We start from the raw sequence: 26,546 nt of genomic DNA, 5'->3' as shown, positions 1-26,546 counted from the left end.
GAGGATATTTCACTACGTTGAGAAACTGTTGAAGGCTCTGAACTCACACCTGTTGTTATTCACTGATGGAGAACTGTAACTGTGCACCTTCCCCACACATAATTTCTAACACAGCTGAACCAAACCTCGGAGGGGCTGTGGGAACTTCAGGAATAAGTAGCTGGTGATGAAGCTGCGCTGCAGGTGATGGTCCATGGCGTGCCGCTTCGTTTCAGGGCTCATAAAGTGTAATATTAGTCCCTTCTGTTTAGTTCACACTCACTCACCATTGGCCAGCGCTGTGAGGACGCCATTATAGTCACCAGCTCCATTTTTTTTGTTTGTTTTGTGTATGTGTGTGTGTGTGTGTGTGTGGTTGACCACTCTAATGTCAGGCTTTCGCCTGCTGTAATTATGTACAGAATTTGTGTAAGTTATTACCAGGCACCGTACCACACTCTGGAACCAGTTTAACGCAGACATTGTCTCTGAACTAATCCACAATCAAACCCTCTCCTTCCCAACCCAGCACGGGGAAACAGCCCGGATAAGTACTCACACTGATGATGAAGATGAGGATGATTCTGATTATTATTTTGTTATTGGAGCTGAACTTTGTGGACGCAGCGACTGGGTTTGTGTCCAGGATTGTAAAGCACATGCAGGTGTGAATGTTTTGCTGTGGTTTCCTCAGAGCGCCCTGTTGATGAATCGTTTTGGCTGATATGGCTTTTTTGGTCTTATGTTAACATGATTTCTTAATAAATAACCTGATTTTAAAGGACTGTGGCTTCTGTTCTAAAAGTGGGTGTGGAGTCATTCATTCATCTTCTGTGAGCACTTCATGCTTTATTTTGTTTGGGGATGTGATGAGTCCAGGGCTCGGCCCAATGCAGGACAACAAACTGGACAGGGGACTAATTTAAGGCAGGGCAACTCTCGCTCTCACACACCTGTGGTCAATTTCATACATTCACCATATCATTTACAAACTCACACCTGTTCACTGTGTCACAGCCACTCCACCTACCATCAAATGTGTGTGAACTGGACTCAAACAGTGCCCTGAGGAACAAATCCAAGACTCAGGACCCTGTCGGATAGCGTAGCCCCATTCTGTCGCCCTGGGAGTGGCTTTAAAGAAGATAAAACAATGAACAAACCACACAGCAACTTAGAATTTCTTAATTTAGACTGAACATGTATTGATTGTCTTGAGACGGTTACAAACATGCTTCAGAAGACAGAACCATTACAGCATTATGAGAAAAACAACAGCAGAAAACACGTAAACAGAAACAACATAAATATTGAAATGAAACAGGAAATTAATTCACTTGTACTTATCAATAACTAAAGGTGCAATCAGTGATTGTTCACCACCTGGGTGTAAAGAAAAAAAATTCTAGACTATTAGATGAAGAACAGCCTGCACGAGATGAAGAATCAATGTGGTTTTTGGTCCCTCAAACCAGTCTTTGCTCTGTAGAGCAGATCTTTCACACAAAGTGGCCATGTTGCAGTAGGTTAGTACAGAATCTTTGATTCCTCCAGGCCACCGAGTGTCAGTGTAACAATAGTTTCATAAGAGAAAAAATAACCACAACAAAAAAGATTAAGATTAGCAATAAACTGGAGTAATGCTTTTACATTAATGTGAACTGTTCACTCAGTGATGTACTTGTCTATTTTCATCAGTAGCTCTGTTGCGATGGTCACCGCCAGGTTTGCATCTTCAGATCTGAACCGGTCGTGTGGCGTGTGAGGTGACGGGTGGCAGTTTGGGTACTGGGTTTTCTTGGGATCAACCCCAAGTGTCCTGAGCTGATCTACAGAATTAGGTAAAGAACTGAGGTGACCACTGTACTTAGAAACCTTTCGGGCAAGGCCTATGATGGAGCAGTTTCCAGGATGCTGTCCACTTCTCCTATACTCTGTGGCTATCAGGGCTTTTTCTACCGCCTGATGCACTTTAAACAGACACCACTCTGGGCTTCCTTCAGGTTCAGTTTCACTCTGAGCAGCTTGGAGGTCCCACTGTGCTTGTTTGTACCAGCGCTTGGCTTCTTCTCTGTTTGGGGTTGGTGCTTGTCTCTGTTGTGAAGAGGAATTTGTGTACTGCGGCCTGAAGTTGAAGTTGCCGAAGTTGAAGTTGTTCTGATTGAATCGCTCTCTCCCGCTCCTGTGACTCCTAGCCTCATTATTCCATTTGGAATAGCTCTCGCTGAAGTTACTCCATCCAGAGGAGCTTGTGGTCCTCCCTCGTTCCAGCTGTTCGATTTTGTTCTTTAGATATTTGAAAGCTTCATTGGCAAGGTACTGGTTGTTCATGTTCTTATCAGGATGCCACCTTAAGTAAAGGCGTCTAATGGCTTTGCATCTGTCCTCCTGCGACATTTTCCAGATCTCCTCCAGACTTTGGTCAATCTCTCTTTTGACCTCCTCCAGTGTCTTTGGTATGGGCCTCGTTGGTGAGGGCCCAGCCTCTGCCACAACCTCTAGATCCATGCAAGTGTTGTTTGAATCATTGAAAACATTTTGAAATGTGCTGCTGGAGCTCTTGGTCACTGGAGATGTCTTGGATTCTCTCTTGAACTGATACAGATCAAGGGAGCTCACCTCAATAAACTCATCATCCCCAATCTGTATTTTATATCTTGCAGGATGTGGTCTGTTGACTCCTGATAACCCATCCAGACATTCTACAATGATGGCAAAAATATATTCACTGTTCAATTCATCGCTCCGGAAGCCAACATACTCCCCATTTTCAAAACTGTTGAGTGGGTTCATATCGAGGAAATCATGCCATTCCTCTGGTATAGGACTTCCTGGCTTTGGACGCACACCAAAACCCTCTTCTTCACCCAAACTGTCATGGATCCCATTTTGTTCCAACAATCTTGCAATGTCATCCATGTCGTCACACAGCAGAAGCTGCCCAAGGACTGGGAGGCTTGAGGAATTCAGGATGTTTTCAAGAAGACAATTGATTTCTTTGGTAAGATGAATGATGACTTCATTCACTATTTTGGGAGCCAGGTTATCGTTGTGTTTTAAATAGAAGACCCGCTCACCTTGCTGCTTTCTCACGTAGACCTGTGTTTCAGTCTTGGTACCTTCCAGGGGTTCACTCTGTAGCAAAAGCTCAGTCTGGAGAGATTTGCAACATATGATCTGAATTTGTTCAAATATGCTTTTACACATGCGTGCCGCATCCATTTGTGAAATTTTACCTTTGCTCTCTTCTCTGATCAAACAGATAAGGCCATGACAGAACTCAGGGGAGGACAAGTGCTTTTCAAACCACCCGCTGAACTCACAGTCTTCTTTGTAATCACAATGTTCCACCTGTGTGCCCACCAGGTTCTCTGAAATGACCTGAGAGAGGAGCCTGGGGCGAATATTTTCAGGAAGTAACTGCAGCAGCTTCTGATGTTCATAGGGATCATTTCCAAGGTAACAATGATTTAACTTCTCGAGCAACTTCAGCTTGGTTTTCAGTGGATTCTCCAGTCTTTTGGCCTGATAGACAGTGTCATTGAAAAACAGCGAACACAGTTCATAGAGTCTCCCATCTAGTGATGGGAGATAGAGTGCAGTTTTGGGGAAAGTAGTTCTGTCTGGCACCTCTTTTATCAGACAAAAAAGCAGATGGACAACATGTTGCACTGTTCTCTGCTGGTTTGGCTGAAGTATTGTCTTGTCACGACACTCTGTGTGGATTTCCTGGAGCACAGTAAATAACTGTACAAGAGAAGGCTTCTGTTCAACCCCAATCTTTTTAAAGAAGTCTGCAAAAATGATGTGCTCCTCTTGAATGGGGTATAAGTAGGGTCTAAACTCACTTGGGTTTGGAAGCAAAAAGACAACTTGTCTAGCGTTCACAAGGTTGGTGTTTTTTTCTGTGAGAATGAGGGGTAGGTCAGACAGAAAAGCAGCATCAAACTGCACAGACTGAAGGTATGCATATGTGTTTCTGAACACTTCAGATCTTGTTTTCACTAAAGTGTTTGTGTGGCATGGAGATCTACAGATATTTCTTAAGTTTTGCAAAACCTGTTGCGAAGGAGGTTTATCAAAAGCTCCAGCAGACTTCATGGCTTCTAAAATTTTGTGAGAGCAGCCGTTCAAGGGCAGGATTGGCATTGCAGTCCATATTAGACACTGATGTCCAGGGTCTTGTTCCAACAAGGATCCATTGATAGCCACAACTTCTCTTCCTTGAGCAAAAGCTTTGTGGTATTCACAAAGTTTTTCCTCAATTTGTACGGGGAAGATGAATTTCATGGTGGCAATTCTGCTTATTAACTGTGATTTTTTCTTCTGCAAAACAGAATTGAACAAGGTTGATGATTTATGCTTAAGAGCATCCAGATCAGTGTTACCTCTGGCCTCAGATTCGATTTGTAAAGCAAACTCAATGATTTCCTGCTCTGATATTTTATGTTTTAATCCAAGGGTCTTTAGGAAACGTTTTGCAGCATCTCCTTCAGGGAATTGTTTCCAAAATGCCTCTGGAACAAACCTCTCTGGTGGAACCATCACCTTATAAAGTTCTTCACTTTCATCAAAGAAGTAAGAGGGCATTCGTAGTGCACCATGGATGTCTCGGATAAACTGGGCACTTTTCAATGCAGAAGCAATTGCTTCTTCATAATTCTTGTAGTCTATTTGATGTCTCAGTTCCAATAGGAGCCTTACTAAATCAAGCAGCTGGGTCTCTCTGAGTTTGCCCACAGAAGGAAGCATGAATTTCATGCAGTACTCCAAATCCCCTAAAGCCTGTATGCTGAGACTTTGCAACAAACAAAGGTTTAAAAAACTGTTCTTGAGGAAAATTACATTCTGCTCATCAAACTTGTACAATTCTGGAAACCGTTTGTGGGACTCAGTTTGCAGAAGAAATACATTGCTGTGCAAATCTATTCTTTGCCGCTTTCCAGATATTGTCTCAAACAAAGGCAATGACTTCAGCATTCTCTTATATTCATTTATGTTTCGAGAGGAACTGATGCCAGATTGCAAGTAACGCTGAACCTCATCAGTATCAGCAGCAGAAAGTGTCTCAAACTGTGAATGACGAACATGATACAACTGCTCCAAAACAGAATGCGTGTCACTGACGTTCATCAGTTCGGGAGCCACAAAATCGTGAAATATGTTGGAAAGGCCTATGAAAAAATTGCAGTCTACTGTCACAAATCCAAGTTTGACTAGAATGGAAGAAATGGGAGAAGTATATCTTCCAAGATCAGGAACAATGCTGCGAAGATTACGAATTGTTTGCAGGCAGGTTGTTTTCTCTTGGCTTGAGGAAATGACAGGCACGATAGGACTGTCCAAGAACTGCGCTTTTACTTCAGAAAATATAGGATTTGCTTTTCCTTGTTGGGGTAGCTCTTTGGTTTGCTTATTTGTTTGCTTATAGGCTTGCTCATCAAAGAAAGTCCAAAGTTTTTTCAACCATGCCATCATCTCTTCCTCTGCAAGATAAAGTCTATTCGCTTGATTTTGCCTTAATTTGTGAAGCAATTGTTTGAGCAATGGCTTCAAAAACTTTGTTGCCAGTGGGATAGTCAACATCTGGATGTAATTACTGTGTTCAAGAATTTTGATGTGTTTGCTATTAACTCTATAATCTGCAAATTCTGATTCATATCCCAGAAAAATATCAGTGGATGCTGAAAACAGAACTGGAGATTTAGAGTTAAACTTTCTCAACATCTGATCTTGAGTGAGGAGAAGAGGCAGCCCATTAAGGTTAATGGGAGTAGATTGCACAACCTGTGACAGACAAAATTTCAGGAGTTTTGCACAACTGCCTGCATCTTTAATCAAGGTCTGGTGGATGGGCAGGGGCAAATCTTGAATAGTCTGTGCAGGATCATTCAGTGTTTTGTTCTTCAAGTAACTGATCACTGATGAAGGACTTACTTCAACCACTTCCACACCTGCTTTTTGAAAAGCGTTCCTCATTTTTTCCAGACTCCATGACCCTGGGACCAAGGTCATTCCAGCTTGCTCCAAAACACGGAGAATGTTTTCAAGCTCTTCAGTCAGAAAATAAGGTAAATCATTTGGGTCTGGCTTTGAGACACTGGACCAGTTAATAATGTACTTGGGGCCTGTGAGATGTGAACAGTCATCAGCAACATTTTTGAGAATGGGTATCACTGGGAGATTACGTTGGTTAATTGATCTGTAAACTTCACTGATCACCTCATGCCAAACCTGGGCAACTTTTTCAGACACAAATGGAAAGAACCTAAAACAAGAATTCAGTATTGGTTTGAGAAGTGCTAAAACCCTGGGTTTGTCTTCCTTAAAGTTTTGACAGAAATGGTATAGGAGGTCAGCATATAAAGGTGCAATGGTGTTCCTCATCAGAGACTGATTCCACTGGGTCTTCAAACTCTCTGTATCCTCTTTCCACAGATCTCTTCTAGAATGATCCACTTCAAAGTTTCCATTCACATGGACAGGAAGGCCAGTTTCTATTGGTAATGGTAGGGAGCAAAAAGCCCTTCCAGTGAATTTGTCTTCTGCTGGTTTTGTGCCTATGCAGGCTGCCAGAGCCACATGAGGCACTCTGAAGTCAGTGTTGTCTTCACAACTGTTAGGGATTTGCAGAACAGAGCCAAAACTTTCTGCAATAACCCAATGGCTCTGCTTTCTTCTAGTTGTGATTTGCATGTTATAGATAGTTTGACATGGAATTACCTGTCTAGACTTCAGAGAGTTACAGACATGGTTGTGGAAACTCTCCCTTTCTTTCCGATCTCTCTCAGAGAGACTTTTCTCAACTAGAAACATTTTCTCTCCACTCCCATTTTCGTTGATCTCATGGAACTGTATTTTTGTGATGTGTTTCAAGAAGAGAATTAGACCCTCGGGATCTTCAGTCAGAGTACACATAAGTGTATTCATGTCATAGTCTTTAACTGTATGCTTAGAGATATCAGATTGCTCTGCCATTTTTTCAGTCCTGAGGGGAAATCTGAACATGGTTCCAGATTGAAGGGCAAATTTTTCTGGAAGAAATGTTTGGTAAACATCTATGAAAGACTCTTTGAATTTGTCATCCATTACATACATGCAGCCTCGAGATGCTTCTGTAGCACCTTCCACATAGTTCAGGTTCGGATCTGATATACAGAGCTTTTTGTCACCAGTTAGTATACAGGGGCAGTCTGTTAGCTGGTAAACAGAGTTAAAACCCAGGCCATATTTCCCCGTTTTGCCCAAAGTGCCATGTTTTCCTCCTTCCCCTAGCCTCTGAATACCAATCAGATCTTCATCGGAAAAAGGCTTGTTGTTGTACACACAAAGCGCTGGCCCTTGAAGTAACTCCCATTTCTCTCCAAATATTTTCTCAGTCTTATGCTTCCTTTTATCCCAAACAAAGTGGATCTCAGTTGCCTCTGCATCATCTGCATTCTGAAGCAGTTCTTTTAGGATGTCTTTCTTGGATGGATATGCATCAATGATGTTTTTTATTCTAACTGTTAGTTTCTCTTGTTGTCCAAACTCTTGAGCGAAAGGGGAAAAGTCCTCGACTAAGCTGTCCTTTAGTGTGTGATGCCTTGTTGTTACTACACCAAAATAGCATGCAACAGTTCGAGGTATTAGTGCATGGCAAAGTTTTACCCCAGCTTGCACTGGCATCCATGGACTATCGTTAAAGCTCAGCTTACTGGAGCATGTCAGCACACCATTTTCATCAGGTAGAAGACAATGTGTTACCTTTCCATCTTCTGCCAAAAATAGACCTTTTTTGACTATGGCAAGACAAATATGAAGATTGGATTTAGAAAGTGGTCCAGGAACAGTGCTCATTTCCTCTAGTACAGCAACAAACTGCTCTACTGTAAACTGACTTTTCATACCAACACAGTTCCAGAGATTCTCAAATTTAGCATAGATGGCTGGAAGGACATAGAGGTATGGTTTCTCTTCAAAATCCTTGCTTTTGGCAACCGATTGCACTTTTATAAAGTGGCCATCTATAAGAACAAATGGGACTGATTTTGCAAAGTCACTAATAGCAGCAGGATCTCCCCCCTCAGCCAAATATTTATTGAGATATTCATAGCAGCTTTTGGCCATGTTAAGGAGCACAGGTTTTTCAAATGCATCCAAACGACGATGTGCCTCTTTCAGCTGTTTCAGCACAGTTTCAATAGGTGGGTTCTTGTTCACTCCCAGTTTTGTGAGAACTGGATCATCTAGCAATATACGCAGATTTGAGTGATCAACACTGAATTCGGTCATATTCACCAAGTCATAGTACATGTGATTATAAACTTGAAATGGCTTTTTAAGTGCAGTCATCACATTGTTGTCGTCATCCGTAACCACAGCTGGCAGGAAAGAAATATGTTTCAGTGTTTCCCATTGTGGAGAACCTCCATCATTTACATGATATTTCATGCAGTCAAAGAGACACTGGAGACATTTCTGAGCTTTTGTTTTATCCTCAGCCCAAACTTTTGCAATTGTTTGTGTTCTCTCAACAATGTCCTCTAACGGGAGGGTGTCACTGAGCATTCCCAAGCTTAACAGCCGCTGAATTCTTTTGGGACTGAAGTACTCATTTTGGGTACCATCAAGAAAACGCCCTTCCTCTGGCTCATACAAGCAAGCAATTTTCCCGTGAGGATTTACCAGTTTACTAATGTACTGAAGTTTGTCAGTTTTCTGTGTTGGAATGCATGGATTACTTTTCAGTAATTCATCAACTGCATGGTCATTCAAGTCAAAAGCATTCAATATAAGAGCATTCCTACAGTGCGGATCTATGATTTTTAAGTTCTTGAAAACTACTTTGTAGAACTCAGCCCAGTGAAATGTCCTCTCTGCAACCATCTGACCAAAACCACACTGAGTTAAAGTGTTTCTTACCCAAGGTGGCAAAGGAACTGCACAATAGCTTGGCTCTGTATTGTTCAGAAATACTTTCATGGCAAGGGGTCCCACTGCTTTGTGTTTTTCAATGTTTGGGTCAAGAAATCTTGCTTTCTCAATTGAGCACCAGGTTTTTCCATTACTGAAAAGCTCAAGAGGCCTGTTGGTCATGTGCTGTGCAATTTCAGAGTAAAAAGCATAAACCAAGGGTTGAAATGCTTTGTTTACTTTTTCTGTATCGGGCCAGAATGTATAGTAGGCATAGTTTTGAAGGTTCCCATTCTGAGCCATCTTCTTCAACTCCAACAGGGCAGTGATATAGGCACTGGCATTTACATCTTGGAGCAATGCTTTGTTCCACTCCAATTTTGGACCACTTTGCCAGATAGCTTTCCTATTTGATGTAACTGCAAAAGAGCCATTGATATTAACTGGAAGGCCTGTCTCAATTGGAAGGGGAAGAAAGCAAAAGGCCTGGCCAACTGCACAGCTTTCATCAGGGGACCAAACATTTTTGTCCTCTCTCTGTAGAGGTATAGCAACTCCTCCAACTGGCAGCAAAAACTTGCACTGCTGAAGTTCTCTCTCAGACATTCGCAGTGAATCCTTTGTGCCAATACAAGAGTAGAGGAGCCAGTACTGAGAGCTAGTACTTTCACCAAGTTCAAGAACAATCTCAGCAATGTGTGCAGCAAAGCAATCCACGATCTTGTGGTATTTTGAGTCAAGGTTTTCCATAGCATTCCTAATGTCCTGAAGATGCACTTCATTTGAAATATTAACTGAATATATTACCTCTTTCGAGATTTTGATTAGTGTCTGAATTTGATTCTGCAGTGGAGGTGTGGAAGTCTCTTCAGCAATGACTTGAAGAGATACAGAGTTTAAGTTCTTAAGAAACAGAAGGTAACTTTGGGATTCATCAGCAAAGTGTTCCTGAAAAGTGTTTATGTGGTCTTTGTCAAACACTTTGCAGCAAATTTCAGACTCGCAAGCTTCCTCTGGAGTGCGAAATGGTAGTTTAATCAGTGTGCCCTTGTAAAAGTTCTGGCTGTTTTTTGTCAGATCACAGTCAAAAATTCCTTGATAGGACCTGAACTGTCCAGGGAACCATTTGTACAAGCTGTCATGGAACAAATCAAGTTTAATTCCAGGAATTGCTTTACTGTGTATGTGCTTTTTCAAGTGGGTGACATTTGGGTCAAGAATGAGGAGAGTTTTACCGCTCAAAATACACGGAATATCTGTCAAGTGATAAACAGCATTGAAGCCAAGTCCAAAGTTCCCAATTTTCTCAATTTTCGTTTCTTTTGAGGCAGATCCAACTCTGGTAATGTTTTTCCAATCTTCATCTGTGAAGAGCTCATTGTTGAAGGTCCAAAGGCAGGGTCCGTTGCACAAGGCCATTCCATCATCAATAAGGCACTCTGGGGGGTGTTTCCTGAAGTCAATTAGAAATCCACATGTGCTCGCTCCGGCATCTTCAGCATTTTGTAACAGTTCTTTGAAAACATCTCGTTCCTCATCATACTCTTTGATTATATTTTTGATTCTCTGAGTAATTGGTTCTGTCTGTCCACACTGCTCAATTCCTGGAAATGTTTCCTCAGCTTTTATGAGTTGCGGTTTTAAAATTCGGGTACTTAGCAAAGGAATTTTCAGCCATTTTGCTGTGAGACCTAATACCTCTTCATGAATGACATGAAACTCCTCCCGGCCTTGTCTCAGGTCCTCTAAACCATCCTCACTAATGTCACAATAAACCGTTTTCATCAAAGGCTCAAGGGTGAAGTTTTGGTTGTCTGCTCTGACAGGCACCGGCGTACTTCTCTTCAAAGGTTTGTCATTCTTCCGCCTCCAATCCAGAATGGCTATTGATATCTTAAGTTCACAGGGCTCTCCATAAGGTGAACCTCTATCATCAATGCTTTGCTTAAGGTCGAGGAATATGTCTTCAATCTCTTCATCAGAAAGGGTCTCCTTTACACCAAACTCCTTCAGCATGTCAGCATACTGCAGGAATTCATCTGGTACTTTCTTGATGTAAAGGCTGAGATCTAGCTCATCTGGATAGTGTAGCACTACATCCCGGGGAGAGACAAACTCATTCTGGCACCAGAGCCAAGCAATGCATTTCTTGTTCATCTCCTCTCTGAAATACTCAATGTTATCCTGCATGAATTTGTATGTGCTGTGCACCTTGTTTTTGAATTCATAATCTGAGTCTGGATTAACCATGACTGGAGCAATTGATCCCAGAAAACACAGGTTCTCTAAGACCTTTTCAGCTGGAGGAGGGATGACGAGATCCAGCCTTTGGCAGACACTCTCAATTAGCTCTGAGGTAAGAGGCATGACGTGTCCCACAATTGCAGAATATTTGGAAGCCCTTATTTCAGCAGGTTTATAGAGACCCTTCTTCTGGTTTTTCTTACTGTTACTGTTCAGTGAATTTGGATTTTCACAGGGGACCCATTGCATATGGAGAAGCTGCTTCCGCTCTCCCTCTGAGAATCTTGAGAGTAAGTCATTCCTATTTAGTACTCTTACAAGAGATTCTGCCTTTTTGAACGCCTTGTTGCGAGAGTGGATGTGGAGCTTTTGAATTTGTGAGGCAATGTTTAGAACTTCTGCTGAGCATATTTCTTCTTCTTTTGTTCGTAATCCAAGTTGTTTCAAGCTCTGGAGGATCACCTGGGATCTGTAGACCAGCGGTGGAAAGAAATCCTCCTCAAAAAGATCCTGAAAGAGTTTGTTTGTTGGATCGAAAACACTCGACGGCTGCTTGCGCTCTCCTTTTTCAGTTTCAATGAAGCTGAGGTTCTTGCCTTTCCTGAGTAGTTCTTCACTTTGTGAGAGCAGGACATTTCCATTTTCCAGTATCCAGGTCATTATTTTCTGTTCCTCATTTTGGTTGAATGTCCGTTTCTCAATACTGTCTACCAAGTGTACTGCCAGTTTAACGGAATCCAGGAGGTCCACCTTGAGGAGAATCAAAAGTCTACGGTCTGCTTCATTTGCACACTGTACTATGGTCTCTGGCACAGGCAAATCAGCTGGAATGACTGGGTTGGACTTTAAAATAACAGCCTGCTTTGACTGAATATCAACATATTTCCCAGACATCAACTTGAAGAGAGGCATGACTGACATTAGTTGTTTTTCTGCAGCAGAGATATGATCCACAGAAGAGATGTAGGTTTTAAATTCTTCTTTCTCATGAAGTGAAGCAGAGACAATGCCTCTAATGACTTTGTCACAGTCAGAGTTCAAAAGGACTTGAAGAATGTTCTTTGGAGACGTTGTTAGGACAAAACTTTCAATGTCATGATGCTTGAGACATTCATCTTTCTTAATGACGGTGCCTCCCACCATCTTTACCACTTTCTGAATTGGATCAGGCAAGCTGGACTCTTTGCTGCTGTGGAAGATCAAAGTGGAATTCCTCTCCAGCCTTGCTAACACCACACAGTTGCCTGATTTCTGAAGGGGTTCTACAGGTATTAAAGGCAAGCCAATGAAATCCTTCAGCTCCGTCCAGTGCGTATTTAGAAATTTCCAGAATTCTGTCAGCCATGTCTTTGGAGGTTGGCCATCTTTAGCCGAATTCCACATCACATGACCTGAAGTCTCTTTCCAGTCACTGGGTAGATGTGTCCGGGCAAACGCTGCCACAGTCTTCGCATCCAGATTAATTATCCTGTACAGGTCTGTATCTGGAACACAGTGTGTACATAATCATTAACCACAATTTATTCAGCTATTGTTTAAACTGAAAAAATGCTTCTGGAATCTGACAAAATGGTAATTACATTTGCAATAAATACTACTTTGTTATAACCACAGATCCCTGTGAAATACTTTATACACAGGATATGTAAAACATCATTAGGGCTAGTTATGGAAACATAATACAATATTTTCATTACGCAAAGTGAAGCTGAAACTAGATTTGATTTTACAAAGTAAAGTAAATCTGTCAAAGGATTTCTTTCATGCAATTTACATATTCACACATCAGCTTCCACCCTGACAATACAGCTGGAACACTGAATTAGTTTACTGTATCAACCGTGAACTGTTCAGAGTTGGTATATCATTACAAAGTTAGAAACATGTACGAAGGAAGGAAATGTACGCTTGACTGTTCAGTACAGATAATCATGACCACTTTCCCCTAAAACACCATGTCTAACAGTCTAGGGGCTCAGAGTTTTTCTGTTTGAGGGGGTTCACATAACAGAAAATCCAACGCTCATTTTGAGGAATGTCCCACTCAAGCAATTCGAGAATCAGGCCTTCCCTCATTACACAGCGGGACCTTTTTCTGGACTGAAAAGCAGTGGGGAAATTATGCTTAAACTACTAACTCCAGAGTCCTCTAACACACTTTACCAGAACAGAGAAAATGCAACCGAATCAGTTGAATCTGTGTCATTTAAACAAACAGGTTCAAGTTAAAAAAGTCAAACTGATTTGACTGGATGGATAAATGTCATGCAGCAGGTAGTGTCGCAGTCACACAGCTCCAGGGGCCTGGAGGTTGTGGGTTCGATTCCCGCTCCGGGTGACTGTCTGTGAGGAGTTGGTGTGTTCTCCCCGTGTCCGCGTGGGTTTCCTCCGTGTGCTCCGGTTTCCTCCCACAGTCCAAAAACACACGTTGCAGGTGGATTGGCGACTTGAAAGTGTCCGTAGGTGTGAGTGTGTGAGTGAATGTGTGTGTGTCTGTGTTGCCCTGTGAAGGACTGGCGTCCCCTCCAGGGTGTATTCCCGCCTTGCGCCCGATGATTCCAGGTAGGCTCTGGACCCCCCGCGACCCTAAATTGGATAAGCGGTTACAGATAATGGATGGATGGATGGATGGATAAATGTCATGTAGTGCCCATATTAGACCCTGTCCAATTGTTCTGCTTCACCTGGATAGATGCCTCCTTAAGGAAAGAATGTGTGTTATGATGTCCTTTTCAGTTTGCCTTAAAAACTATGGGTATTGCAATTATGCTACAAAAGGAAAAAGACAATAACAACCTACTGAAATTGTAATACACATTTGAATGGTTGCAAAAGCAAAACTAAAAACCAAATGGAAAACTAACTTCATGGCAAGTATAACTAATGGTAATCAATTAATGGCAAATTAGTAAGTGATCCATGGTCTTAGTTTCATATTAATTTTAAATTTAAAAAAAAGAATAGAATTCCATACTTGTCACAGCCACTTGTCTCAGATGTTGGATGGTGCTGTTGTTCAGATCATCAGACAGAAATCTGTCTTTACAAAAAGGCAGCAACACTCTGGAAAAGAGCAGCTCTCATGTTACAACGCCATCGCACAATGTACAGATCATATGAGTGAAGATAAACAGAGACGGGGCATAGAAGTCCTTACCTGGAAAACTCCTCACTGTCAATCAAAGCTGTGTCTTCTTCTTTATTGGTAAATGACCTGAAAGTACCATCACTGAGTGGCAGAAGCTGTAGCCCATGTAGCTCTTCGTACTTTCCATCACTGAGCACATACTCCAGAAGGGACAGTCTGACATTCTTACAGAGTTTTCCCATCCCAGTTTTGCGAAGCACCTTTCTCACTAAGCTTGGGGTCACCCACTGCAGAGTGGAAGGTTCTGGAAAAGCTCTTTTTACAGCGTCCATCACATGTTCAGGAACAGTGATAAGGTTTTCTCTCTCTCCAATCAGCAACCGTGCAACTGCTGACGTCACATCTGTACCAGAATCTGTGACGTTGGTCGGGAAAATGGCATCTGAAGGTGCCACCCAGCTGTTTTCATTGGCCGCAAGAGAAAAGATTTCTTTAACACGGAATAATGGTTTATAAACATCCATTGCAAGATCATGCCAGCGTTCCCGGTGTTCCGTCTTGGTCAAATCAGGCCAAAGTCTGTACACAGTGCTGGCAGGAAGTCTCGACCTTCTGGACAACTGAATGGCATCTTGGATTATCTTGAGATACACGTGAGGAAGAACCTTCTTCTTCAGAAGCTCATTCCACCTTGCTGATTCATCGTTCTTCTGGTCTTCCTCCTGCCACTTGATGTACCGGCGGTTGTCCGTGAGGCCAAAGCATGCATTAATGTGAACCGGAAGGCCTGTGTTATTCGTCTCGTTGTTTGGAAGAGGCAGGAAACAGCTCAGTCTTCCAGCGGAACAAGCTCGAATGTCATCGCACCGAAACGCTACATCAACCTGAGGATATAAACTCAGCTTTTCAGCAAGAGCATCAATGTCAGACACTCGTCCCTCTCTCAGGCGGCAGGCCGTCACAAGCCACTCGCTCTTTGTTTCAGATTCAGATGGTGAAGTGCAGGACACAGTTTTGAAGCTAGTTTTGCCTTCTACATATTCATCTCTTTGGAAATCACCTCTTTCGTGTTGTTGAAGAGGACTTGTTGAAAAGGAGGCGGAAACCTTCATCCTAACTGTGACGGTGCCATTCACATCAATATGCATCAATGAAATAGAGGCAACTCTTCTCAGAAACAGGAGGCTGAGCTCTGCTTCAGCTACAAAACTCTCAAAGAGCCGCATGACCTTTGCAGAGTCGTACAGGTTGTCCGAGATCTCTGAGGCTTCGCTTCGCAGAGGAAAGCGGAACAGTGTGCCTTTGAAGAACTGCTCATTGATGATTTTCTCCCATGTGCTTCCTCCGACGACACTGACAATGTCTTGAAAAGGCTTGAACTGATCTTTGAACTCCAGAAGGTGATGTGTATCCTCTTCATCATCCAGGGACCATCGGTATCCCTCCAGTTCATCATCAAACACTTTCTTTTGTGGGTCAAATATAGCAAGGTATTTGGAACTCAATACACAGGGCAAGTCTGCAAATGAAAGAATTAAACAAATAAAAGAAAACGAAAAATGTTAGCATTTTCTTGCCTATCTGCATTTTCACAAGATCAAGTCCATGAACAATATTCAAAATGGATGCAACTGACAGTGCTCAGAAAGGAACGAGAGAACAAAACAAAACCCTTGCTGACACAGACGGCTCCAATTCAATTCCCCCGTATATCTGATTTGAATTAGACTGATATTCTGCAGTCTGAATGGCAAAAAAAGCACATAAAATCAGATGTGCCCCAGTTGGATTTCTGACACATTTGAAAGTGGATTCTGATCTCTGATCGTGTTGACTCGGTTTCTACACTCTGATTGGATAATGACTTGGTAATTTCCTTTTAATGCCCGTCATGGCAGAAGAGATATTAGATAAGCAAGTTAGATAGTTATTAGATAGACAAGCTTTTGGCCACATCTTGGGTTTTGTGCACACCACAGAAAAATGTGCAGCGTTTCTTAAATCCAAAGTGTATAATGATAGTTATATCTGACTGTTTCTACAATGAACGTTAAAGGTGTAACGGTATGTGACTTGTGTGTCCAGCCTTTAGCAGGCGGGGGGTACACAGAGGGCGGGAAGGTAAGACAGTCCATCTCAAATTATGAAACAGTATCTCCCATATAAAAATGATGCATTTCATCTTATACAAAAACAACCTGGATATCAATGTGGGACACGCAACATATTTCAGCATTTTCTAGTAGGTTTTCGATGTGAATGAGATCTTTAAAACACTGTGTAGACAAACCATTTAAAATCCTAGGAAAATTAGTTTTCACAAATATTTAAACGTGTGTGGATGAGGCCTGAGTGAAGCATCTGTGCTCTGGGAAGCACAGTCAAAGACAGCAGGAGGTGGTTACAGAGCTGGAGAACTGCTCTGACTTCCCAGGCCACAGATACTTCACTCAAGCTTCAAACACATGTATTGGGAAATTTCTGATATTAGATTTTTACTAAATATTTTTTTTACATAATTCTTTGTACCAGTACCAACAGTGTTTTTAAAAATAAAGCTTATCATAGCAGAAAAACAAATCTAAAATATCATACATTTAAATGTTGGTTTGCATTACAAAACCTGAATAAGGAGAATACTACATTTTACTTTCACTTTTTAAAGTTTGGAGGGTGTTCTTTCTCCTTTGAGCTGTATATTGGACTGTAAGTTTTTGTCTGACTTGGGCGGGATGAAAACGTTTAACAGAAATGGTTCAAATTAAGTTTGACTAAACCTATCAGACATATCACAGACCTTAGTAATCCAAAATGGATTCTGAACCTCGCAACAACGTTTTCACTTTTTCCTTAAGTTACAAGTTTAACCTGTACACAGATGATAAACATCTAACAACACACTGTATCAATAAATCATAATAGTCATAAAACACATGATTACAAGGGAGTGACTCTCCCAGGTTAGTCCATCATCTCAAACTAACATGCCACAAGAGTCTCACACCTGCACTTTCATATTTTCTATTTTTCACTAATTCAGAGCAATTTAAACACAGCATGGTTTTCATTTTGAGAAATTTAGTGTGATGTGTAACACAGACCAGGAGTCCTGATTTATTTAGGGGTTGTTTATGAGACGGATGAAAAGCAACAGTGCCACATGGGGGTTTAGGTCTTATTGATTTTGGTGTTGGTGTTTTCATATATTCCAGGTGATTTAATCATTTATCATGATCAGGAAAAGATTAAAATCGGTGACACTAAACAGTCCTCCATACGTGTGAACACTAGACTGGGTCCTGCTTTGTGAAGCAGGGTGGTTCTTCACCTGTGATGTGGTAAACAGAGTTGAAGCCGATCCCAAACCTTCCCACTTTGGTGGGGTCGTCCTGTTTGATGCTGCGTTCCGCTTGCCGAATGCCCTTCCAGTCGTCATCGGTAAAGGCTGCATCGTTGAAGGCATATAGAGCAGGTCCTATCCACAGAGAAGAGGGAAGAACAAACATCATGAGCAAAGTAGCTGCAAATGGTGAGGAAACATCTTCTGAATTTTATTTTAAAAAATAGTCACCTTTAAAGCCAAATGAATATTTAAAAATAGAAACTGTTCAATGTTGATTTTGTGATTTCAAATAATGGGAAACAATAAACAATTTTAAAAATGAAGACAAGGTTCAAACAGAGAAAGTTCCTGCTCATCGCTGCTCCTCTGTGATGACGCCACTTTTTGGAAGATTTCTGAGTATTTCAGTGATCTACATGTTTTTTCTCCCAATTTCAGATATGATAAACCTCCCACAATCAGGAGCATGTTTCCTCTGAGACATGGGAAGCTCCACCACTTTAACTGCCACCAACACACCACTGGACCCTTCAACACGCTTGGAGGAGAATGCCAGCTGACTAGATTGAATATGTCAGCAGCGTTGACTGGTATTGTGCTTCTGTTATAAAGGAAAGGGGACATCACATCCACCCAGAGAGCGAGGACAATCGTGCTTTTTGAGCTCAGATGGCTGGCACCTCAACAGGGACAGAACCAGAGATTTTCTAATGACAGGGGTAACATTCAACTTCATAATAACTCTCCATCTAATTTTAATCCATTAATCCAAAAGCCACCCTTATTTTTGACTAACATATGTCTTAAAACATATTTTAAAGGCCACTAATTTTCAAAACGTCTCACACATTGGTGTCGTCTTTAACAGTTTTGTTTACCTACTTTCTGTGAGAAGCTTTTAGAGGCTTCGGATGTCTGGTTCCATTCACCTCCACTGAGACAGAGCAGAAGAATGTAATAAGGGGTTTTGTTTCTCAGGGAAAATCAAAAAGCCTGGGCAAACTTGTTCTTAAAAATTTCCCAAGAAGAACAACCTCACATATCTCAGGTTCCAGGAAAAACTACAGAAAAATAACTGCACTGAAATCTCAGTCATTTGAGTGATGGAACTGTTTAGAAATATATTAATTATAGTGGAGAAAAGTGTGTGTGAGTTAATGATGGTAAACTGCCAGGAACCCACAGTTCCCACCACAGACCGTATTCAGTGTAAGGTGTTTGACCTGTGTAGATGTTACAGATAACAACACGTTGTTTTCACAGAAACTGCATCATTCCACTGAGAAATAGTTGTTTGATCACTCTGCATCCAACACTTCAACATGAAGAAACACAAATCCTACTCATTAAACAGCTTGTTTAAGATCATGTTTAGGCTGCAACTAATTTAGTTTGACTTGAGTTTGAGTGAAGATTGATATCAGAATCAAGACTAAGGCCCCATCCACTCTGATGTGTTTATTTTTTAAAAGCGGGGACATACCTCTCTCCGTTTCTGACAATACCCCCACCACAAAACGTCATGAGAGAAACACAGAGGTGTTAATCACAAATCACTATAAATAGTCAGACTAAAACAAGAAATCTCAATTTATAAGATGGACAATAACAGACTTGTATCATCTGTGGAAAGGTTATACAGCAGACTAGATCAGCATGTCAATTTTTGATAAAAAATATGTCTGCCCCATTAGCTGAAGGACTAGATAATGAGGGAACAATAGATTCCAAAACACCTTTGGATCAAATCAAATCAAACACATTTTCAGCGCACGTATGAAACAAACCCAAGTTGGAAGGAAGCTTCTCTTCAACAAGACAACCATGATCACTACTCTAATCGTACTACAAGGTTTCCTATGGCACCACTGCATTCTTCCGCCACGGTTTGCCCCAGAGAGGAAGAAAATAGTGCTGTCACAACTACTACTGTCCGTGCTCTGAATCCCACTGAACTGGACTCATTAATCAAAAATGTGGGAAAATTTCTTAGACAAATTGGAACAGCACGCTGACATTCATAGGTTAACAGATGCAGATGCTTGTGTCGTCTTGATTATGTGTCTTCCCTCTACTCTAGGCCGAGCTCTTTCAAATAAAGTTAAAAATAAAAAGGCTAACAAGGCAGAAAGAAAACAAGCATTGTTAGAGGTTTTAGGAGCAAGAGTCATCAACTGGGAAAAGATCACAGAGGTAACCATGCAAAAGGGGGAGCATCCTGTTGCATTCTCAGAGAGACTCATGGATGCTTTCTTTACCTACTGCGGTTTTGTGGACATTACGACACAAGACCAGAGATTTAAATCTGCTCTGATTGGACAAAGTGACGGTTTTGCCGCCATTGCAATGCATGTGACCTATATGTCTACATATGATGAAATCATTACTAAAATGACTTAATTTTACAATAGCATTGCTGATACCAGGAAATCCACTCCCATAGCAGCTATTAATTATAAAGCTTCCAATCAGAATACAGCTCGGAATTAATTCCATTTAGTTAAATCAATACAGGTGGAGTTAATTTACATATATTTTAAATCACCTTTTTTATGAACTAAGGTTCAACCTAACTAAGGTAGCCACATACTCTATGTGTTATTTGGTTAACCCAATCAACTCTAACCCCGCATTTTGCGGGGTAGAAACACACCTTATATAACCAGCTTTGTAAGTCTTGAATGTCTGAATGCATCTGTGAGCTCCGTATACCGTTAGAAAGCGCAGATCCTACCGTTTCTAAAAATAGCGCTCTCATCGCGGTGCTGTGAAGCCTCTGGGAGTAATCCAGTGTGAAAAAACACCTAAAAACCAAGGTGCTCCTTCAAAATTTGTGTGTCATATTCGTCATGAAATGGTGTAATTATACTCGCTATAATCAAAAAAGAAGACGCTGCAAAGGAACAAGAAGACGGCGTTTACTTTCAGTTTCGTTTTGACTCAAATGACGTCATCTCACGCTGTCTCTGGGCAGAAAACTATGAGTCATCAGCAAAAACATATTCCTATTATTGATTTATAGGTTTTCAAGGTTTTTTTTTGGTTTCACATCAAATAATAATGCATTAGATTAACAAATATAAACTAAAAAGCTTAAATAAACATTGTGTATTTTTATCTTTAATAGCTATATGCATAGTGTTCAATTATGTAAAACATAGTGTGTCTGAATGATATTACTTTGTGTAGCATATAATCTCTTATATTGGAAAAGTATGATTCAAAATCCTGGGATATTCATTCAACAGGGATCGTCTTCAAGTCTTTGTCTTGTCAAGAGTCATAAATTTTATGTGATGTCACTACCAAGGTACAGGAAACAGCCAATCAGGAGCAAGAGATGATCCAATCCTCAATCCTCAAACCCTGAGGACCAATCAGGTATTCAAGGAGGGTTTTCTAAACTCTTAGGGTTAAAAACCCAGTGGCGCCAAATGACACTCACACCTTTTTGAGAATTTTTGAAGAGAGAAAAAAGGTTTTTCTGAAGAACGTCTCTCTCTTGCTCCCAGCAGACAATGTCTCTCAAAGAGGGCAGTCAGTTAAGGGAGAGCCCTGGCTCTCTCTAGAGCTCTCCAGCTCTCTGGAGGCGTCAGCCTCTCTTATGGCTCTCTTGGGCCCCTCGTGGTCCAGATGGAACAGAAGTTCTATTTTAATTTGATCTCTAGTAGAAAACTATAGTTAAAAGGACTGTAGCTATTCCAGCAAAAATTCAATGCCAGACCCAGAGCATTGAAGGAGACCTCAGACCTCCGACCTTCAAAGTGATGACAAAAGCTTCAGGATCAGCGGCAGAGAAGGAGGACACACGCTCCCTCAGAATGACCTTCTGAGAAAAAGGCCCAGGAGAGACCTGCATGGACGTGTCTCTCACAAGGCGGCAGATCAGCGATGACGGAGAATTCCCACAGAGAACTTCAGAAAGCCACCAGCTCCGACGGAGTGGTCACCGTGTCTCTGGCCAAGCGGTAGAAGAGGAACGCCAGCGGCTGCAGTGCTACAAGGCCCGTGGCTGCAGTGCTCCAGGAAGCCTGTGCCGGAAAGCACCGCGCGTCAGCGACATACTCCCAGCTACCTCCAGTCCATCTCCAGGGATACGTAAGGTCACATGGTTTCATTTCTTCATAGCTCAGGATGTTGGTGCTGAATGCTTTGCTGGAATAAACTATAGCCTTTCTAGACTTTAGGGTAATTATCAGAGAAATTCCCTCATATATTAATCTCCCTGTCCCCTCATGTATCGCTGTAATCCATTTCATTATATGAATGTATAATCAATATTCATTATTTGATATTATTATTATTAATAAACCAGTTGTGTGATAAAACCAATCCTTGATTATTTGTTTGTGCACTTTTCTTGTACAGAATTATTACTGCTAGTTCAGATTCAATTTCAGAGCCAAGAACCTACGGCGGATCAATGAGCATAATATTATTTAATGGCTCCCAAACATGGAGCTTAACCAAATGAATTAAATAATTAATTATTAATCAAATAATAATTAATTATCATTAACTCTGCTATGTAGTATTTATGCCACCGCAACGTGGGGCATCCTTATTCCACTACACAGTGTAGTTTTCCGTAAGGAGGAGCCGTTTTTTTTCACGTTCTGAAACAGCCAACACCAAAGCACTTGATTCTTTATCAATATATTTGTAGTTTTAGAGAAAGTAAAAATAACAACCGTGCTCCTTTAGCTTAGAGTTTCAATAAACTCTACCTTGATATTTTCCAAGCCCTTCACTCCACACGGTGTCAGACTCGTATCGTCTCTCGTCGTAGATGAACACAGTTTCTGAGGCTTCTGCGTCGTCTGCATTCTGGATTAACTCCTGTGTTCGAAGGAAGAGCAGTTTTATTCACCAGATTTACACAAGGCTCAGGGAACAGTTTCATTATTCTCAGCATTCGCAGATTATATTTAAACGGAAACATATACCTTTTATTTCCAACCTTTAATGTTAAAAACACACTACAGGCTCTGAATCAAAAGGCAGAAGTACATTTCAAAAGGAAATTTAGTAGAAATAAAAATAATAAATAAAAGCATTCAAGATAAAATATATAATTTAACATTTTTACATTTATAAACAGCAGCAGAAACTCCTCCACTGCACAAACCAAAGAAGGTACTCTGCTGTTTTCTGTGCACTCTCTTCTCTCATCACTGAAACAGACCGAGACCCATTTGCTCAGACGGTTTTGGCCCACTCCTAGCAAAAAACTCTTTGTGATATTTGTGTGTGTTTGTGTGTGTGTGTGTGCTTGTGTGTGTGTTTTTGGCATTTTAATAATAAACCACTTGAATGGAAAACACTATTAAATTGTATTTTACAGGTTTCTCTGAGACTGAATCAAACAGATAATCAGCTTCAGTCAGACAGATATTTGTGTAACACCACACTCTACTTCCTCCAGAAGCTAAGGAAGGTCTCCCCTATGACACTCTCACCACTTTCTAAAGTGGAGCTAGAGGAAGCACCCAGACCATATACGTCACTCCCTGGTTTGAGAACTGCACCGCAGACCGCAAGACACTCCTGAGAAGATCATTGAGGTCTCTCTCCCTCTGGGCATTTACACAGTGTGCAGCATTGTGGATGACCCCACACAGCCCTCACACACACTGTACTCTCTCTCCTTTCGTCTGGACAGAGGATCCATAGCCTTCGTCCAGAACTGCTAGACCGTTTTTATTTCCAGAGACTGAATTGTGACAGACACATCACACACAGCCAATTAATTTAATTCACACTGAGATTGTACTTGTTATATTTCCTATATTCTTTTTTACCCCTTAGGATGTTCCCACACCATTTTTAGCTCAGTTTGAACAAAACAAAAAAAAGGTCTCAGCCCAGGATGCTCAGGCATTCTCTCTGTGAGTCGCTGGCTGAGCCACAGTCAAGAAACGGCATCAGGAGGAGTCTGAGCAGTGAAGAGAGACTGAATATTGAAAAGAAGTTAAAGAAATGAGGGTGTTGCTTTTTTCCGCTCCACTGGTGAGGAACACTGACTTATTTGTGCTGTTTCAGATCACTTAAGGTAGAACTCCTTAATTGGGGACAGCGCTAACTGCATGAGAACAAACAAAAGAGCTACAAAAACTAAACAACTCGAGTTTTGGTGGTAATTCAAAGAGGGAATAAAAACTTAGACAAGTTACACTTCAGACACGTACAAACATTATTCTCCTCAAACATAGCGTTCCACTTTAAAAGATGCTGCATTTCTGAACGTAAACAAAAGAGAGCGGACGTTGCCTTTAAGCAACACTCTACTGTGGACTGGTTAATAGTTAGAGCTACACTGTCTGTCCTATGTGTATTTGTCCTGCACCGTGTGTGTATTAGTCCTTGAAAATACTGCACTGACTGTTCTGTACTCATTGTATTGTCTGCTCTCCCGTTCTGTGTTGCACCATGGTCCCGGAAGAAAGTTCTCTCATATCGCTGTGCACTTGTTTATAGTTGAAATGACTTTTAAAACATCAATATTTATAATCACTAAAAGAATTACCTTCAATATCTGTCCTCCATCTGGGTACCTTCTCAAAATCCCCTTCAAGTAGTGGATGAAAGGTGGGGATGTCGCCCCGAAAGCGTTTCTAAAAGGAAAAATGGTCACAATTTATTTTTAGTAATTAATTAGTATTATCATCCTCACAATCCAATAAAGAACCAAATTTAAGTGTTGAATTTCTTCAGCAGAGTTCAGTTAATATGTCACCAACTGGTTTTGATGTGAAATGGCACACTGTAGTCATTTCTTTACAGTGGGGGTGATATTAAACAGAGGCTCAATGTTGACATCCACTAACATCAATCAGTCTGGAACAGAACCGACAGATATGTATGATATATTTATGAGAACATATAACAACATTCATGAAGCAATTGTTTGTTTCTGAAAACGGCGGTGTTAGAGAGTAGACACAGCTTATCTAGTTACTATGGCAACAGCTTCAAACTCAGTTCAGCCAATCAGATTGACTGTAGGAGGGTTGTGAGACTGAAAACAGCGTGGTCAGTTCGCCAGAGACCATTTTTTAAAATAATATGTCAGGTTTTTTTTAAATACTATACAACAGTTTACATAAAAAAATGAGGGGGAGAGTGTTTTAATTCTGATTTACAGTTATATGGTGCACAAACAAATTATTTCAATCTTCAATCTATTTATAAAAGGAGACTAAATGACAACTCATTGATTAATGACGACAGTTGATTGTTGTCACTGTGGAGGCAAAGAAACGTTATTAAACGAGCCCTTTAAAATGAATCACTGCATATAGCTATCCACAAATACTGTATAGTATATAGAAAAAGAATGCTTTATGAAAACTATTCATTCATTCATTTATTGTCTGTAACTCTTATCCAGTTCAGGGTCGCGGTGGGTCCAGAGCCTACCTGGAATCATTGGGCGCGAGGCGGGAATACACCCTGGAGGGGGCGCCAGTCCTTCACAGGGCAACACAGACACACACACACATTCATTCACACACACGGACACTTTTGAGTCACCTGTCCACCTACCAACATGTGTTTTTGGACTGTGGGAGGAAACCGGAGGACCCGGAGAAAACCCACGCAGACACAGGGAGAACACACCACACTCCTCACAGACAGTCACCCGGAGGAAACCCACGCAGACACAGGGAGAACACACCACACTCCTCACAGACAGTCACCCGGAGGAAACCCACGCAGACACAGGGAGAACACACCACACTCCTCACAGACAGTCACCCGGAGGAAACCCACGCAGACACAGGGAGAACACACCACACTCCTCACAGACAGTCACCCGCAGTGGGAATCGAACCCACAACCTCCAGGTTCCTGGAGCTGTGAAAGAGACACTACCTGCTGCCACTACATGATAGTGGCAAGTTAGTCTAATTAATTAATTTGTACAATGCAATGTGCCACTTCTCTAGATGGCTATCTCTTAATATACCCACTGAACAAGCCCTCACTGCAACTTTTAAGATATACGTAAGATATGGAATGATAATGATGACAACTGAAAAATATGTTGAGTCTAATATATATATATATAACTACCATAAACTGTGCATCGGGAATCAGAGCACTGCATGTAATCACTTTCTGTGAGGAGCTTTTAGTGTCTTTAAACTCCTCAGGCACCTGGTTCCATTCCCCACCACTGTACACAACTCTGACAACTCTGAGGTGGTATCTCTGAATTATAGTGTGTTATAGCACTATAATTCCACACATAAAACTCACAAAGAAAGAGTCCTCACAATGGTACATTGCTGGTATTGCTGACACACACACACACACACACACACACACACACAGATAAAGAAGTGTACAAAGTGAACCTACTTTTTCTTCTTCTGTTTCGCTGCAGGACTCATCGCTCTTACTCTTTATGTTCTGAGGAGGACACAAGCGACATTACAAGTGTAAATAAGTTCAGTAAAACATTCCCTGTTTCAACTCAAAACAGATTTTCAGTGACAGAAGATGTGGTTTAAAAATAAGAAATAACAGCAACTGTTGAAGTAAAATGTGTCGAGGAGATATTTACCTCTTCTCCGTCCCGGACCTCGAGATGACCGTTGGTGTCATTTCACCTCAGAAGCTGCGGGCAGTGTGAGCAGAGTGTGAGGAGGAGGAGGTAAAGTGGTCACCGAACTCTAGTATGAAGCAAAAGGTTTCATTTTACAGAGAATCTGGCTAACTTCCTGAGTGGAAAACGAAAGCTGGCGGCTCGGCTCTCGCTTTCGTTTCCTCAATACCCAACGGGTCTAGTCATGTTTTCATCCGGGCGGTGGGGGCCGCGGGCGGTGGGGGTGGGGGGTGGGGGGGGACGAGCAGAGGCCCGGTTGCTAGGTTTTTATTGGCTATATGATTCAGCTCTCTGCTGCTTTATGCAAACAAAGTGAACAGATTTCTAACCATCCAATCAGAAGCGAGAACATTAATTGTAGTTTCATCCAATAGCTGCGTCTCTGG

The 26,546-nt window shown here is 41.4% G+C and overlaps 1 protein-coding gene across 1 annotated transcript; it reads right to left on the bottom strand.

Annotated features, from left to right (window-relative positions):
* Positions 1-1,187: 1,187 nt before the first annotated feature.
* On the bottom strand, positions 1,188-26,341 carry sacs2 (sacsin molecular chaperone 2). Its single transcript, XM_066685995.1, has 8 exons — positions 26,119-26,341; positions 25,914-25,964; positions 24,076-24,163; positions 22,277-22,388; positions 17,535-17,681; positions 14,276-15,725; positions 14,093-14,181; positions 1,188-12,602 (listed from the first exon to the last, which is right to left on the bottom strand). The coding sequence occupies exons 2-8, from the start codon at positions 25,943-25,945 to the stop codon at positions 1,645-1,647; spliced, it is 12,876 nt and encodes a 4,291-aa protein (XP_066542092.1). The 5' UTR covers positions 25,946-25,964; positions 26,119-26,341; the 3' UTR covers positions 1,188-1,644.
* Positions 26,342-26,546: the final 205 nt, after the last annotated feature.

Source organism: Hoplias malabaricus, chromosome 12 (genome assembly GCF_029633855.1).
Source record: "Hoplias malabaricus isolate fHopMal1 chromosome 12, fHopMal1.hap1, whole genome shotgun sequence".
NCBI classification, from domain to species: Eukaryota; Metazoa; Chordata; class Actinopteri; order Characiformes; family Erythrinidae; genus Hoplias; species Hoplias malabaricus.
Note: the sequence above shows the minus strand (reverse complement) of the source record. Positions and strands in the feature narration are given on the sequence as shown.